Source organism: Megalops cyprinoides, chromosome 4 (assembly GCF_013368585.1).
Source record: "Megalops cyprinoides isolate fMegCyp1 chromosome 4, fMegCyp1.pri, whole genome shotgun sequence".
NCBI lineage: Eukaryota > Metazoa > Chordata > Actinopteri > Elopiformes > Megalopidae > Megalops > Megalops cyprinoides.
The window spans coordinates 32,270,542-32,287,724 of NC_050586.1; the positions used below are offsets into that span (position 1 = coordinate 32,270,542).

General features: G+C 40.1%; 1 protein-coding gene across 2 annotated transcripts; it reads left to right on the forward strand.

Annotated features, from left to right (window-relative positions):
- The first annotated feature begins 4,405 nt into the window (after nucleotides 1–4,405).
- nr2f1a (nuclear receptor subfamily 2, group F, member 1a) lies at nucleotides 4,406–11,552 on the forward strand. 2 transcript variants are annotated; one of them, XM_036527467.1, is made up of 3 exons: nucleotides 4,406–5,653; nucleotides 7,296–7,823; nucleotides 11,185–11,552. In XM_036527467.1, the coding sequence occupies exons 1-3, from the start codon at nucleotides 5,218–5,220 to the stop codon at nucleotides 11,457–11,459; spliced, it is 1,239 nt and encodes a 412-aa protein (XP_036383360.1). In that variant the 5' UTR covers nucleotides 4,406–5,217; the 3' UTR covers nucleotides 11,460–11,552. The 2 variants fall into 2 exon arrangements, with proteins under 2 accessions (XP_036383360.1, XP_036383361.1); XM_036527468.1 differs by having other exon boundaries at nucleotides 7,299–7,823.
- Nucleotides 11,553–17,183: the final 5,631 nt, after the last annotated feature.

The following is a 17,183-nucleotide window of genomic DNA, read 5'->3' on the forward strand; positions in this document are numbered from 1 at the left end:
CATTTCTCGCGAATACCCTTGCCATTAAGAGCGATTAGATTATTTCTATTGAAAGTTGCTGATCCATAGAGAAAACGGCCGCAGATAAAAGGCGATTTCAAGTGACCTTCTAGTCCCTTTCACACCAATCCGCGCCCCCGAAATAGCCGGGGATCAGAGTGGACAAAGACCCCACCTCCTCTCTTTCAACTTGCAGAATCTCAAAGCAAAGGGACCAGCAACAAAACCTCCAACTCACATTAAAGTTACGCTTAGCTTGTGCCTATAGGAAAAGCAGAAGCTGTGGCTATCTTAATTTTTTTTTTTACATGTATGTATAAAGCCATTGAAAATAACCTTCGAATGTTTATCTAGTGGGGGGAAAGATCAGTTATGTTTATATGAGTTGAAGGTAATCATATAAGGACTTCAGCGAACTTTACAATACAATCATGTCCAATAATTAAAATGTGTTTAGGTAACTTATTGTAATAGACTAAGGAAATTTAAGAAAGTCGTGTAATATTTTACTAAAAATTGTTTTCAAATTTATGAAATACGCATCATAAATAGCTAGTGGATCCTTATGCTCTAAACCTGTTAGCATGTATGAAATTGTGTTGTGTCCACTTGTGTAGCACAAGTGAAATATTTAATACAGTTAGTTTTCCAGTCCCGTGGCAAATCAAAAAAGGAGATTGTGTATTGATTACTGTCTTTTGATTGATGCAAATAACATTTATATTTCCTCCCTCTAAACTGAAGCTTTTTGTATATTTTGACATGTTTTGTACATAAAATCTGAACGTGCTGATTGGTGGTATTCACTAAGCAGGGGACAGGCCTCACGTGTAGTACTAAAGTAATGCACTCCTTTGAGAAATGTTTCCATGATATATCATTGCTTAAGTAAAAGATGGGGATAAATGGTTTTATTTCAAGGCATCGGCCAAACCCCACGCTTACAAATTGACCACACAGTTCAAAGCAGGCGCAAGCCTACGCGGGAATGTGAAAACATTGCACGTGAGATTGGCTGTCTAGGTAATTTGTAACCCTTTCTCATGGTGGAGAAACATAAGACTTGTTTTCACAGGTGGCTTCTCGACAGAGGCCTTTAAAGTATGGTGAAAAGCAATAAAAGCCTACGTTAATTTGAACTTAAATGGTCTAGTGATTTGATAGATCCATTTTAATGTAGCGTGTGACATCTAGATCACTAAAGAGAAAAAAGTACAGAAATTGTAAACACAATGCGCCTTGTTATTTTAAAGGTATTTTGTAACTCGACATTATTTTCGTCAGTAAAGTATGTATGAAGTGTGGCAACTATTACATTTTATTCACTTCATAACTGTTTCTGAAATGAATTAAACATGTTAGTTATATGCAAGTCAAAACATTATTTTTATTGGATAAAACTGGTTTACTTATTAATTAGACACTCTCCTATAAAAGGATAGAGCTGCGGATTGCAAAGACCGTATTTATTGAAATAGTGTTTGTCGTTAATCAAGTGTTGTGCAAAACGTTTTACACTCATCATTTAGCCGGTAGTTGTGTAGTTGAAGATGAGGACGAAATGTGTATTTATTCCGTTTACAGAGCTGAATATATGGTTTCTTATCAAATATGGTACCCGTGTATTAATCCAAATAATGTCCTATTTTACGATATTTGGCAAACATCAGGAAACATCAGGAAAACCCCAACCAAACAATCTGCATCATTTATTGCTGAATCACATTAAAACTGATAGCAAAGCACCAGACGCACACTATCACGCACACTATCACACATTTCATTATATCGTCAATAACCAGTGGAGCACTACAATGTTGTAAATGAGATCAATTTAGGCCATGGCTGTAATTATCTTATATCTACAGAGAAATTTTAAATCGCTTCATTTAAATAAATATATACATATGCATTGTCATCAGCCCTTTCCTGGAAAGGAAATCGGGAGGGTTAATATGGGAAGGTATTGCACTAAACTTAAGTTTGCCGTGACTCAACTGTTAACTGAATCCTCTGTCGCCCTAGCATTAACATTTACTGTTGAGGAAACCTGGGTTGGAATTAGACTCTGTCCGAGAAAGTGCTGACATTTAAAGCGAAGTGTGTAGTTGCAATAAGCGGAATCCCTTTTTATTTACGCTTATATACTGACACTGTCGTTTAACGCTGGAATAGCTTATGTACCGACAGTGCCCGATGCTTCGCAAGTTGTGCTCCCGTGTTTGGTCTCCCTCTGCTCCCACGACCAAGTCGATCGTATAACTGTCCTTTTAATCCGTTGACACTATCGCTTAGACAAACAGGCTGTTATCGATCTTTTCATTATGCGATCAAACAACAAATAAGCTAGCGCAGGTGAGAAGCTTACGACTTGGAAAAGGTTTTTTCTTCGAAGATGTAAACCCGGCATTAATGGTGCACACACATAAATGGATGGTGGGAGAATATTGCGTATAGCTAGTGCGAGAAATCACATGCACGAGACAAAGCGATAAACATTCTAATAATTCAGAAAGGGTAGGGTAGTTTACATGCATGTATAACATGCACACAGAGAATCGCACATTTGGTGGTTCGTGGAGCTTGTGATATGACGTGATTAGGTTTTTGGCAATTAAGTCTAATTATGAGATGGCTATGACAAAGAAATTGTGTACTTGCCTGCCGGTAACATGTTTGATTCAGGTGCTTCGGTTTGCCATCCGCACTCCCCAGCTTTCGCTTGCTGCTTCTTCTTTTAATGTCCTACTGTCCACTTTCCCTCTTTCGCCTCGCTGTTTTCGTGCAAGCCTTCTTCCTTCTTCTCTCATTCGCTATTCCCCTCTCCCTCTCTCTCCCTCACGCTCTCTTCCCAATCTGTGGAGTAAAATCTTGATGATACACTTACAGAACTTTCCCTTTGTCTGATTTAATCTTATTCGTTTCACCTTTTCACGAAGCAGAAGACATGACCGAGAATTTATTTGGAGCAATTGGGAGAGGAACGCGAAAAGTAGCGCTGTTGAATCGCCAAAAAATAGGCATTTACAAGGAGAACGCTTCGACAATTGCATCCCCACAGCACCGCTTTAACATTTGCTATTTATCCATATATATTAGCAAAGTAATACAAGCTATATCGACAGTGGAACTGTCGGCTCACCATTGCATGCGGTTGCTTTATAAAAGTATATGGTAATTAACTTCAATGCTGCAAAGGGACGCACAAACACATTTGACGTGCCATTGCGTCTATGAAAACACGCATGTGGACTTGATTACGGTTGTTATTAATACGCAGTAGGCCTACTCTTCTTTTGTAAAAAGTCATTTCATTGCAATTTGAGGAAACTTTTCTCTGTTAAGGAATGTTACTTGCAAGAGATTTAATTGTATTTACACAACAACTAAATGCCGATTTTTCTCACTTCGTTTTTCCTATAAAAAACAACATAAATAAACCGAAATACATAGGTCTGTATTTTTAAAGTGTGTCTTTAAAAGGTTTTGAAGAATACTAGATCACAATAAATTATGCAGCACAGTGCCCTTGTAATTGTCTACTGTACGCTAGATGGCAGCCCGATCCAGACATTTTAAGTCTGCAAAGCGCAGGCTTTTCTCTGTCTACATACACACAGACAGCCGAATTCCCCATGCAATTTTCGAACAACTTAACTTGATTTTAGAATTGCCGTAATAATAGCAACAAAACATGGCATCAATGTGTATTTTTTTGTAAAACATTAACAGCTTCAATTATAATTCTTGGTAGTAGGCTACAGACGGGATTTTCAGATTCGCTGCAATCTGAATCGGTCACTGTTATTAAAAACTGCTTCTGTATTAAGCTATAGCTTCTTCCTATTTTTAAATACAGACTATTAGACATCAATTTCTTTCGTTAAAGTTGCGTTTTGTTCTCTCCTGCGCTTTGGAAAATAGTGTTTGTGTATACCGAACATACCCTCATACGCGTTGTAAATGATAGATTTTTGGGACTAATATATCACATTAGCATTCATAATTAAGACAGCACCTCCAAACTAACCGTCTCAAACTTTGAGGGATTCGGCTCGAGTCCTTTCACCTCGCACGTTTGTTTATTTCACGTGCACCGAGCTATGTCCCCCTCTTTTTACCCCTCTTTTTGGCTATTCTGTCCAGGGTTTCTTCCTCTTTTGTGACAATAGACGACCCATACTAATCAGGTTTCAAAGTAAATAGCAGCGCAGGGCGAGCTCAATGTAAATTGTGCTTGTCAGAACCCCCAGTCGTAGGTAGCAAGGAACGAGGACTCTAACCAATGGAGTGAAGGAGGCTTGGCTAACCTTAGCCTCCCATTTTTCTCCCCCCATCCACCCCCCCTTCCCTCCCCCCCTCTCAATGCAGGGCTCTGACCAGTCAGTCGCCTTTGATTATCAGTTGCCAGCAGCCCCTCTCTTGGCTCCTTGACATGAGCACCATATAAGGCGCAGCGATCTCCATAGAAACGTGTCAGTTTCAATAGTAGTGTCAAAGTTCACTATATACAGACATTCGCGCAGATCCCCGTTTCGGAAACATTGCTCTGCTGGTCTTCCCGTTTAAACGCATTCATTTTTGGGTCTCTCCTTCTTGCATATTCTATTAGTTGTTGTTTTTTCTTTTTATCTTTTCTCTTTCGCTCCATTCCTGCTGGAGAGGTGAAACTACAGGGGCACTTCGACGACGCCGTTTTTGTTGGTCCAGATGAGTTTTATTTTGAAAATATAGACATAAAATTCCGCTCTTCAGCTTTTTCCTCTCTTCCACCAGTGAAGACAGGAGTAAGGAGCAAGGAAGAAAAGAAGGGGATTTATTTCACCGCAGACTCTGGATCGCGTGTGTTTTATATATATTTCATTTTTATTTCTGCGTCTCGGTGAATCGGTCCTGCCTCCTCACTGGTTATTTTAAACCAAACTGTAATTTGTTACCTCTCGTTCGCTCTTTTTTTCCAAGATTGGGTTCCTGAATGGCTGACTGCAATCTACCTTGGAACTGGCCTCCCGACACTTGCATATCCTGATCGGGTGTCTCTTTTCTATCGCCACTTTATATTTTGAATGTATTGATCGTCCTGTGCTTACACTTTATCCTATGTGATCGCCTGCGCCGATTTAACTCTGCACAGCCGTGTGTCTGAAATTTCCTCTTTTTCCACTTACAAAAATCCCAGCGATCCGTTCGCTTTATAGCACTTTTCGGGCCCGAGATATGGCAATGGTAGTTAGCGTCTGGCGAGATCCGCAGGAAGACGTGGCCGGAGGAACTCCGAGCGGCCCGAATCCAGCAGCTCAGCCGGCGAGGGAGCAACAGCAGGCGGCGTCGGCAGCACCACACACTCCGCAAACCCCTAGTCAGCCGGGACCCCCTTCAACGCCAGGGACTGCTGGTGACAAGGGACAGAGCCAAAATTCTGGACAGAGTCAACAGCATATTGAATGTGTGGTTTGCGGAGACAAATCTAGCGGCAAGCACTACGGTCAGTTCACCTGCGAGGGATGCAAAAGTTTCTTCAAGAGGAGTGTCCGGAGGAACTTAACGTATACATGTCGTGCCAACAGGAACTGTCCTATCGACCAGCACCATCGCAACCAGTGCCAGTACTGCCGGCTGAAGAAGTGTTTAAAAGTGGGCATGCGGCGGGAAGGTGAATATATATTTTTTTAACGCAACCTACATATCCGCGACTTCCACAGACAACTCGGCGCGTTTACTCGGCGTGATATTTACCATGAAGGTCATGTATTTGTGTGTGCAGAGCTATATGCATGCGCGTGTATGTGTAAATGTTTGTGTGCGTAGGCTGTGCACAAAGGAAAGCGCATGTATGCTTATGTGTTGTAAAACGCATCTCTTCTCAGGTCAGGCAAATCACACACTTGCAACAAAGCAGTAAGCATTTCAACAAAGCACTAAGCAGTATTTCATTGTTTATCCGTTTTAGTAATACCCCGAGTCGCCATGTCTTTCTCTTGATACAAACGTATATGATTCTCTTAAAATACGTTTAGTATTTAAAGACATTATTAGAGCCATTAGCTAAGTTTGTATGTGTGTGCGTGTGTTTGTGTAACTGCCTGCATACGAACATATGTGCGCATACACAAGCAGCATTTTACACATACATCTGCATACGCATTAGCCAGCAGTGTCTACTTTTACACATACCAACTTAAAAGCAGGTCACCAAGTAATGCAGATGAATGTGGGGAAGTTGTGTTGTGCAGAACTTCAGGGATTTGTTTTTGCTTTATAATGTGCTTCGGCGGAGGCCATAGCATCCCTTCCTCGTTTGTCAGCGATTTATGAAAATACCAATAACCAAACACAGGAACAGCTCTAATATGTTGAGGATATTATCGCTATTTGTTGCGTACACAGCATAAATGAAGTACCTACTTTCTGTTTGTTAAACCGCAAGTTATGATAAACAATAAAAATATTGTTTTGATGTAACTCATTCTGTACTCTCGTAGATAGTGGCCATAACTTATTTAGATGTGATCACCCGGAGGGCTTTTGCACGACTTAGAAGAGCAAAACATTTAACTGTTAATGCGTTGATTTACTTTGCATACATTCTATGTTATTTTGCATACATTCATGTTATTTTTTTATTTTTAGGCGAATTAGGTTTTTTGGGGGGAAACCTTTCGAACTGCAGAAGATTGTGATTTTCAGTTAATGAATTTGGTGTTTAGCGACTGCAAGCGTGTACAGAGAGCGTTTCTAGCTATTAAAATGGGTTTATTCCACTAACCTCGAGTATTTTAGCTTAAGTTATTTCAGCGTTTTTGTATTTTCATATTACCTCTCAGTGATTTGGCTGACAGACAACATGGAAGCACACTTTTTACATATCAACACACGTGTGTGTGTGTGTGTGTGTGTATGTGTGTGTGTGTACACGTGTGTTTTGTGTGTTTATCCTCATGTATACGTGCAAATATATAAGTAAACAGTGCAACAGTGAAACGCCAGACTGGTATGATGCAGTGGGAACTTCAAATAGAATTAATGACAAAAGCTTGTGGTTGGAGCTCATTGCAAATAGTCCTTTTTTTCCCAGAATACCGTATCCACATACAAACCTTTCATACACACATCATCTTACAGTAAATCCATACAAGTTAATACTTTTGGTTGCTGTCTAGAGGCAGGCTTTTGAGAAAAAGAAAAAGCTATTTGTCAGTTCATCGAATCTGGTGGAATATGAAGGCTGTACATAAAAACACAATGTTTATGAGCTCTGGATGCACATTTCCTCTCCTTCTCTTTCTTTTTGTCAGCGGTTCAGCGAGGAAGAATGCCTCCAACCCAGCCGAACCCAGGCCAGTACGCGCTGACGAACGGGGACCCACTCAACGGTCATTGCTATCTCTCCGGATACATCTCGTTATTGCTTCGGGCCGAGCCTTACCCGACTTCCCGATACGGCAGCCAGTGCATGCAGCCCAACAATATAATGGGCATCGAAAACATCTGCGAACTGGCTGCTCGCTTGCTCTTCAGCGCCGTGGAATGGGCCAGGAACATCCCTTTCTTCCCAGATCTGCAGATCACAGACCAGGTGTCTCTTCTCCGGCTGACGTGGAGCGAGTTGTTTGTGCTTAACGCTGCTCAGTGCTCCATGCCCTTGCATGTGGCCCCACTACTCGCCGCGGCCGGCCTCCACGCCTCACCGATGTCCGCGGACCGAGTCGTGGCTTTCATGGATCACATTCGTATCTTCCAGGAGCAGGTCGAGAAGCTCAAAGCCCTCCACGTCGACTCGGCAGAGTACAGCTGCATTAAAGCAATAGTCCTATTTACATCAGGTGAGTGCTCGCCGAACCGTTAGCGAGGCCTTTTTTTTAGAGGAGACTGAGAGAAGTAGACTCGTTAGGGGCAATGCCTTCAGAGCTGTTCCCCGTGTTCAGACCACATCTTAAAAACAGCTTGCATCATATTTGTACGCCATTGTAAGAACTGACATACCAGAGGCACTGTAATTTAATAAAAGGGGCCACAGAGAGAAGATAAGTGTTGTTTTCGATACTACATTCACAAAGAAAACAGTATTTTTGTGTTATTTAATTAAATGTAGTTCCCGGCTGATGTTGGTGGGCTTTATCTAGGATATAGCGCACGGTGAAACTGCAACATCAGAAGAGTGGAATGAAATTACGGCTCTATTGTCTGTGTGATCGTTTACGCAACACGTGTCCCGTCTAATTAATTAATAATTGTGTGTGTGTGTGTGTGTGTGTGTGTGTATGTGTATGAAGGGAAGGGAGGGGGTGGACAGAAAACAAAATGTATGGCGCCTTGATCTAGCCAATAAGATCCTTTTATTGTGGTGTGAATTTTTCAGAAGGCATTGCAGTGTTCCTCTTCTACTCTGAGTGTTCATGTGCACTTTTGAGGAATGAAGTATTCTACAGCATCCTGATGATGCAATTGCGTAACCACTTCCGATATTTAATCGAAGGAAACGTCCCGCGGGAATTTTACAAAATTCAAGCGTTCAGATATATTTTATTTTGTTCTGCTTTTTAAGAAACAACGCTGAAATGTAAGGATGTTTTGCCAAATTTACTATTTTGTAATTGTGTAAACACGGATCAGCCTGTCAGAAAACAACACCATACGCTTATGTAACTGAGCAGATGTTTAATAATAAAACATTGCATTTTTCTTATACTGATTTAGTTGACATAGCTGTAGTCTCTCTAACATAGAACTTGCATAAAGTACTTATTAGAGCTTTTGACAAATCACAGGGACCGCACAGTGAGCGTGCAAAGGCCTTCCTAACACCCCGAAGAGCCTAAATATACGATCTCCACAAATAGCTCTACAATTCTCAGAAATTCGGGTGAACTGGGACAATCCGGGGGAAACAGCTTTCATAATTATTGCAGGTTTCTGTGGTGCCTCGTTGTAAATCTATATTTCGTGTACGTCATCGTACACTTCAGTGTTAGCTGAGTAGACTGCGCATTGGACAGCCAGGCCAACTCCTTAATCCCAGGATGCAGTGTATAGATGTGTTGCAGTGAAGGAAACTGTTTTAGGCATTACGATGTTTTATTTAGACATCAGTCATTTCAGTACATCGTATGTGTTTTGTTCCTTTAAAAAATTATCGTTTAGTATGTGTGCACATATATAAGTATAGGTGACTGGAAATATAAGGGTCAACACTCAAGCCCCTAGGTACTACACACAGATCAAAGGGAATTCAAAATAATTCTATTTCAGGCTGTTGAGTCCTCCTTCACTGTGCATTTTTCACAGTGAGATTATTCTCTCGAATAATCTTTTTACCCCATACGATTTTTTTTCAATTAGCTCACACATATTCTCATACGTACTACATTATCAGTATTTTTCTGATAATTTGAATCCGATTTTTTTTCCAAATACTATAAAGTATTGATGTGTTCTGATAGAAAGGCCCTGACCCGGATATGATTGCTCTACTTGGAAAAAAGTAAAGTTTCACAAATTTAAGCATTTCTTCCACAACATTGCTATTTAGTATTGCGTTTGCTAAAGAACTGCTGTACAAATTTTGTCCAGCTGTGTCTGACCATTCCCATTACCGTAAAATTCAAATCTGTAGAACCTCTGCAAAGACGTTACATAAATGTAAACGAACGTAAAGTTTATACCATATAGATTTCTTTGTTCTGTGTATTCAAGGAAAGACCGTAGCTGTGAAAGAACGTAACGAGGTCTTTTAATTCAGCTTTAGTTTATATATTATATTATATATTTACTTTATATATTATATTATATATTATATATACACATATATTTGTATGTTTCAACATATTATTTTCTGAATTTTTATCAGTTTATAAACGTAATGCAATGTGAAGACATTGGTACTGTTGGATGGTTTGTGGCCTACAGTGGTACACCGGCAGATCCTGTCTATAGAACATTTCCTGGCGCATTTCTGCAACGTATTCGCAGGAATTCAACACTCTCAACTATCTTAGCAAAATAACAGAATATAGTTTTTGGTGTTTATGTTTGTTTTGTTTTGTTTTGATGTAGAACACATTTGTCCCTATTTTATCGCTTTAGTTATTATTTCTAGAAGCTTCCTATTAATTTAAACAGATTTGCATACATGGGCTACCCTGCTTAGTTTAAGGTCATTGTAAATCATTCAGAGATCTTAGCTTGGCCCCAGCACAGTTCACAAGTTCATAAGGTTATTGTGTCTGACCACAGTGAATTATAGCCCTGAGAAATAAAGATCCGTCTAAAAGCCTTTTGGATACCATTGTCTGATGTTTAAGACATTAAACTGATTCAAAAATCCAGCTATGTCTTTTATAGGCTCACTGCAACGCTGTTGTAAACCCATAGGCCTGTGCAATGGTCCACATACCCGACTGTTTGTGTTTTTATTAAGGATTTTTGGTAGGTGTTGCAGCATGGTAGGTATGCTATTAACAGTTACGGATGCCTCTTATGCTGGTGGGCAACATCTACAGTACGGAACGAGTCTTCAATTTACTAACGTGTAGTCCATTTCCTCTGCTAATTGGGACAAAGCTTTCGAAGTACTCGAAGGATGTTGTGGTGCTGTATGTGCCTTGACTGTCCCTTTTTGTTATTTTGACGATCTTTAAGCGTGACTATTGACTTTTATCCTGCTAATAAATTTCATTGCTTCCAGCGGCCTTGTTTACATGTTCAAAGATAGGCAAGGGAGGGTATATCATTGAAGACAGGACAAATAAATAACCGAGAATAAAATATTGGAAATAATCAAGTCATATTAACAACCATCGAAATTCAACATTGCTGTGTAGGCTAAGCGAAGTGCGTTTGCGTAGACTACGAAATAATTGAACTACCGCGCAACCACTATGATTTCTTGGCTAGCTGCGAAATATGGGGTCGGAGCGTCTCAATCTCATTTTCTCAACCCGTTTGCAGCTTATTCTTTGTTTTGATTGGTTTATGCATGTGCTTTGGTATCTACTTAACCGGGAGCACATTTTGTGATATTGTGTCCAAATGAATTAGTACAGTGATTTGCGTGTTTGGCAGTCGCCCTGATTTTATGGCGATATAGTATGGAACTGTGTTTGTTCATTTTAGTTTAACTCTTTCCCATGATACTAATGTTAAATGATAACCTGGGTGCTTTTGTGTTCTGTTTTGGCTGCTCAGACGCCTGTGGCCTGTCAGATGCGGCTCACATCGAAAGTCTACAGGAGAAGTCTCAGTGCGCCCTAGAGGAATACGTGAGAAGCCAGTACCCTAACCAGCCCAGCCGCTTTGGCAAGCTTTTACTGCGGCTGCCTTCTCTCCGCACCGTCTCTTCATCGGTAATTGAGCAGCTGTTCTTCGTCCGCTTGGTAGGTAAAACTCCTATTGAAACCCTCATAAGGGATATGTTGTTATCCGGGAGCAGCTTCAACTGGCCTTATATGTCCATCCAATGATCCGAACGAGAAAGCGAAAAAACAAGAACGTAAAAGGACCAAAAGCAACCGAACAAGAAGACTATATATAGGACCTCGTTTCTGAACACCGTAGAAGACTTTTTTTTTTTTTTTTTTTTGGACTGAGACCTGAGATGGAATACATTATGTACAGAAAATAAGGAATGGACTTACTCCTGTGTAAATCCACTCTCATCTACAAGAAAACTACTCTCTTCATTTTGTAAAATACTAGTCTTTATTTTCCTTTTTTGTAAAAAAAAAATACAAATAAAATAAAAAACATCGTATGCGCAGTAAAAAGAATCAAGACCTAGCGGGAAAATAATGTTTCCAAGCAATTATAAGAAATGTCCTGTGTCTATGTATCTTTCTCTGTTTTGTATTTTTCTGGTTCTAAACCAGGTTTTCTGTGATTCTATACTAATAATTTTTGATATAACCTTTTGCTTCTTATAATGAGTGCGATATATGTTGTCGAAGCTATGTTCTCCAAGAATTAAAATTGAAGTGAGAATTTAAAACAGAAAATAAAGAAAGTTAGACAAATAAGAAACAGTCTAATCGCTATGACAATATTATCACTGATGGTTGAACTTTTTTTCAATTGATGCTACGGACGTGCAACTCAGCGGCAAACTTGACCTCATGGACATTTTAAGGAGGACACACCTGAAACTTTTCTTGGTCATGAGTGTGTGTGGAGTCGATCATCAGTAAAAAAAAAAAAAAAGAAAAGACATAAAAGAAAAAAATCAAAAGCACTTTTAATATATCATTTCAAATACATTTTGTTTGTTTCGTCTTGAAATTTTCATTGTTTCTTGGATTTTATTGGTTGTTGCCTCGATTTGCTTATTCCATGATACAGCTTTTGCAGCAGGAACAGTTGGTAAGAGTTGTGTGATGGTGACTGTACTATTAAAAAGAAATAGGCAACAATGTCTCGCTCTCAAGAATTTTCATGTGATGCGCGAGATAGTATATCTCGTACCAATTGGCGCGGGGTAACCTGCAAAGCGCAAAACCAAAAAATGAAAAAGGGAGGCCCTTTTTCATGTCACCTGTCCTCATGTTGACTACATGAACGTTTGGTTTATTTCTAAAGCCTTTATGCTCCATGTCGATACTAAAAATAACAGAACATTAGTATCAATCTTCCACGTGTACTGCCTTATTGCAGTTTTGAAATGTATTTTGTTTTGGTTAGGCATATGTTGGAATGGGAGAATGCCACTGATTCTGCAAAATGTGCAAGTGGTTGAGAAGTGTGGTTGTCTGTACAAGGTCCCACGCACAAACAGATAGGACAGAAACACAATGAAAGGCGCGATACGTGCAGAATCAAGCGTTTGCGTTGCTGGGTTGTGTTGTTAGCTACCGGTGCAAATCTCCGTAGCTGCTTCAGCGCATGAATGTTTAATATTTTCCCAGACAGCACCAGAAGAATGCACTCTGTCGAGGGATATTTCCCCCTCCATATCAATTAAGGCGGATCTTCCAATCCACCTCTCCTCCCGAGCAATGAACAACGAAACAACGTTGTCCACTTAAAAATGCATTGGGTTTTGTTTTCCTTTTCATCTTGGCGTAAGCGTCATACAGCGCAGGATTAGATCCGATGCGAGACTGCGGTGATATATGTGATCAATCTGGGAAATGTATATTGTAACATGTAGTCCAGTCGACATGAACACTGAATGTGATGCATTGTAAGGGGTAGTAAGAAAGCCAAGAACGGAAACAATGTGAAGAACTGTCAGGAAGAAATTTTAATTAAAATGTTTGGGGATCTGCCCTTTGTACTTCATTTATTTTAAATATCATGAATAAATTAATAAACAACATCTCGTCTGTAGGAATAGATCGCTGTAGCCTTTTTTCCCGCCATATACCTGGCTGACAACAGTATCGGTGGTGTATTGTCTTTGAAAAAAACCAATAACAAGTATTGAAAGTGTCATTTTGGGGGGAGGAAACCCTTATGGTGTGCCGCAGAGAGATTAACTGTTAATTTAACTGTCTCTCCATGCTGCACTGTGTCTGTGTAAATGGACTCATGTGATTAAAGGGAAGGCGAGTAGTAAGATGTTAAATGACGAATTTACGTTTCTTCCCTCTGTTTCTTCTAACTCAGATAGGAGATTATCTGACTTCTTCCCCCGAATCTCGTTAAAAAGTCAGTGCTGACCTCACCGATTTTTCTATGAAACTGTGTACCTATATAACCTTCTAGAAAATACAAGAGCGAAGATGGGGGGTGCGAGCAGGTTTCACAATTGTCACTCGTCTGTGGATTTTCTTTACATGTGTATATTGAGGGTGGGGTGTATGTATCCCCTGTAATTATATACACATATATCTATTTTTAATGATAGTTACTTTTTAATTTATCATTACTTATGTATACCAATTTACGAGTAAGCCATTATCAGAGGCGATTTAAGGCGTAAGATGAAATCGAGATATTCAAACATGGTATATTCTGAAAATGGTGATCCTTGACGGTCTTGTGTCTGGCTGGATATGCTAGTGCGAAGACATGTGAACCTAGTAAGACATTTCGGGCCTGCTTCAATTTAGCGTCAATTAAACCGCATAGCGCGACCAGCATGTCAATACCCCCAACACATTGCCTCTCTCAGTGACTCAGAATATCTGAAATGTTACATATTATATTGAGGTAAACAGCACTTTACGTGAAATTATTTTCGCCGTCGTAATTTGATGTGATTTTGATGTATTTATGTTTAGCCGATGTCAGATCACCTATAAAAATAGGCTACACATAATGCGAAATTTCTTGAGCGCCCGGCCGTGTTTTTTTGACCACTGAAAACTGGGACCAATAGAATTGATTTAGCATTAACGTGAAATACACAATTTTCATATTATTGTTCGAAGCATACTTCCCAAAATTAATTAGAACATGTATGATTTCAAGATTTTGGTTTATGTGATTTTAATTATTTTAATAATTGAGAAATCAGTGCAGCACCCACGTAAACATACTCTGAAAATGTAGCCAGTGAAAAATATGCTTTAACTTAGCTAATACTTCAAAATATGATTTATTCTCTGTTTATGCCGTTTTTGACAATTATCTGAGAACAGGAAAAAGTTTTCTGCCCTTTATTAAATTAATATCTGCAATTTCCAACTAAATTCTTGACCTGCGTATTGAATTCCAAATGTTTTGAAATAATATATTCAAAGTCTCGATGGAATAACCGCTTTTATACTGCAGCCTGAAAGCATTCAGTAACTACATAAAATTGTTAGGCTATATGCCACATAAAGCAATAGTTCAAACTAACTGAGCTCATGCCATGTGTTCCCAATTAACCAAGCAATAATTTCCTACAAACTACAAACATAGTTAATAAATTATGTAATCCTATGTCTTATTGGTACCTGTTAAACCCATTGGTGTTGTGTTTCTCACGTTTCCTGGACAATTACGGAAATTTAAAGAGGTTTGTTTTATCCGGGAAAATCTTTTCGTCTTGTATAAACTCCACTTAAACCTATAATTGGATGTTATTCGGTGTTTGAAATAACCATTTCCTATTCTTTTGACTAAAAGTGGCCACTGACTGAAAAAAATGGTACTTTTGCTGTTTTATTTATGATACACCCACCCCCCTCCCCCTCCCTCCCTCAAAACAATCGATCATATATGAATTTTGGGAGGTTATATGTGGTCTTCCAGAGTTCTGTTGTCTTACACAAACAGCATGTTCAGAAAATGTGTTGTGTTTTTTCAGCCTTCGGTCCACATGGCAGAGGATAGTCGCTTCAGCTCAATAAAGCAAATATAGCTCGCATGTGCTGGTAAATGGGGGAACACTCGGCTTGCCAAAGTTTTACTCCTAAATGAGTTAAATAACCATTTACCTTTGTCGTGTTTCATTCATCAAACTGCAAGTGAAGGACTCCTAACACGGGGCTATTTGTTTGCTTACACAAGCAGCTGGGTGCGATTTCACGTTTGAGATATCTGTCTGAAAGCGTCACATTTATTATCCCCAGTTGTCAGGGAACCTATTTTCAAAACCTCATACAGCGAAGGGGATCCACACCTCACGTGCACCCCCCCCCCCCCCACCCCAAAAGCAACACTGCCTAGTCAAACATAATGACGGCTCAGCTTGCAGTTAAAATGCAATCATATTAGTAGCGTTCTACATATGTAAGGTAATATTAATAAAATATTGGTTAATATGACGTGGGCAGAGTAAGCTCGCAAACGGGTGGTTCGAAAGGGAACGCACACATAGGGACTATGAGTGCACAGAATAGAAATGTAGGCACCAAATAATATTATTGTTTCATTGAATGCACTTATAATAACTGCGTCTACCACAGTGCACTAATTCACAGCTTCAACTTCCAAAGCATGCCTAGAAACGCGAGGAGAGCTGTCCAATGGAACTGCCACCCCTCTCCACCAAGTGATACATTCCAATAGGGTGGTATTAGGTGCATTGTGTTATGTTATCAAATTACTGCACTCCTTGGCTCTGTACACGGGCGAAAATGCAGTCAACCAAGAGTGAAGTAGAATTGCTGCTAACACTCTAAATGATCGCTGTATAATTCTGTACTCTACTTGTCCACAGACCTCCCCGTCAGGCTTAAAGCCATGGATCAAATCCAGCACTACAGGGTATAAAATATCCTCGGTTGTGAAAGTAGCATAAGGGGTCGTTTTCTATCTGTGTGTGTGTGTGTGTGTGTGTGTGTGTGTGCGCGCGCGCGCGCGAGTGCGCGTGCGTGTGCGCGTACGTGCGTGCGTCTGTGTGTATGTGTGTGTGTAAGAGAGAGGGAGAGAGAGAGAGAAGGAGAGGGGGTGGGAGAGAGCACAGATCGCTGTGTAAGCGATCCCTTTGTGTTGATTTAGGAAGACGTTTGCTGTATATAACGTTCAAGGCTGATAATATCATTGCTCGGCCAGATAAATAAAGCATTGGCCAAACCATCGGGTCAGCTATCGATCCCCTCTGCTTCCAGAAAGAAAGAGAGAAGGAACGAGACACAGTGCACCCTAGAGAGAGAGCGAGAGAGAGAGAGAGAGAGAGAGAGAGAGAGGGAGGGAGAGAGACCCAGTCTCCATCCCGCTCTGCTTTTTCTCATTAGCATTCCTTGCCCATGGACTTCCACTGACAACTAACAGAGATATCTAGCTCCACACGATACACTTTCTCCTTTTGTCTGCATATCTTTCATTTCAGCGGATAGCTTTCGTCACTTTTTTTAGAGTGAAGTAAAATTCACGCCTTAACAGATGCATGAATACATACGTGTAGGTAGGCCTGTTTTGCGATTTCATGCGAAGAGAAAGCAAGTTGCTAAGATGTGTCAAAACGGTGCAATCTGCATCTCTTGTTAGCAGCAATCAAGTTTAACAATCTACCCGATGTGATCCATTGGCAGTGCCTGGGAATGCACCTTGACAATAAATAAAAATGCGTTGTTCGCTTGGTCTTATATGATTACCATCTGTAATTAGTAACTAAGTAGTTGAAATGTTTTCAGCCGGGGAGGTTTTCCAGTGATATTGAATCTGCTTAATGCTGCTGGGTACTGGGGCGCTAACCGCACTTTTTGTGCCTCCGTTGAGAGTGAATCGTCAGTGTTACAGAGAACTAACAAAAACAACTGTGGATTCGGAAACTCGCCTCCTGGGACGCTCTAAGCACCGCTCTGCACTTTCTTAACCAA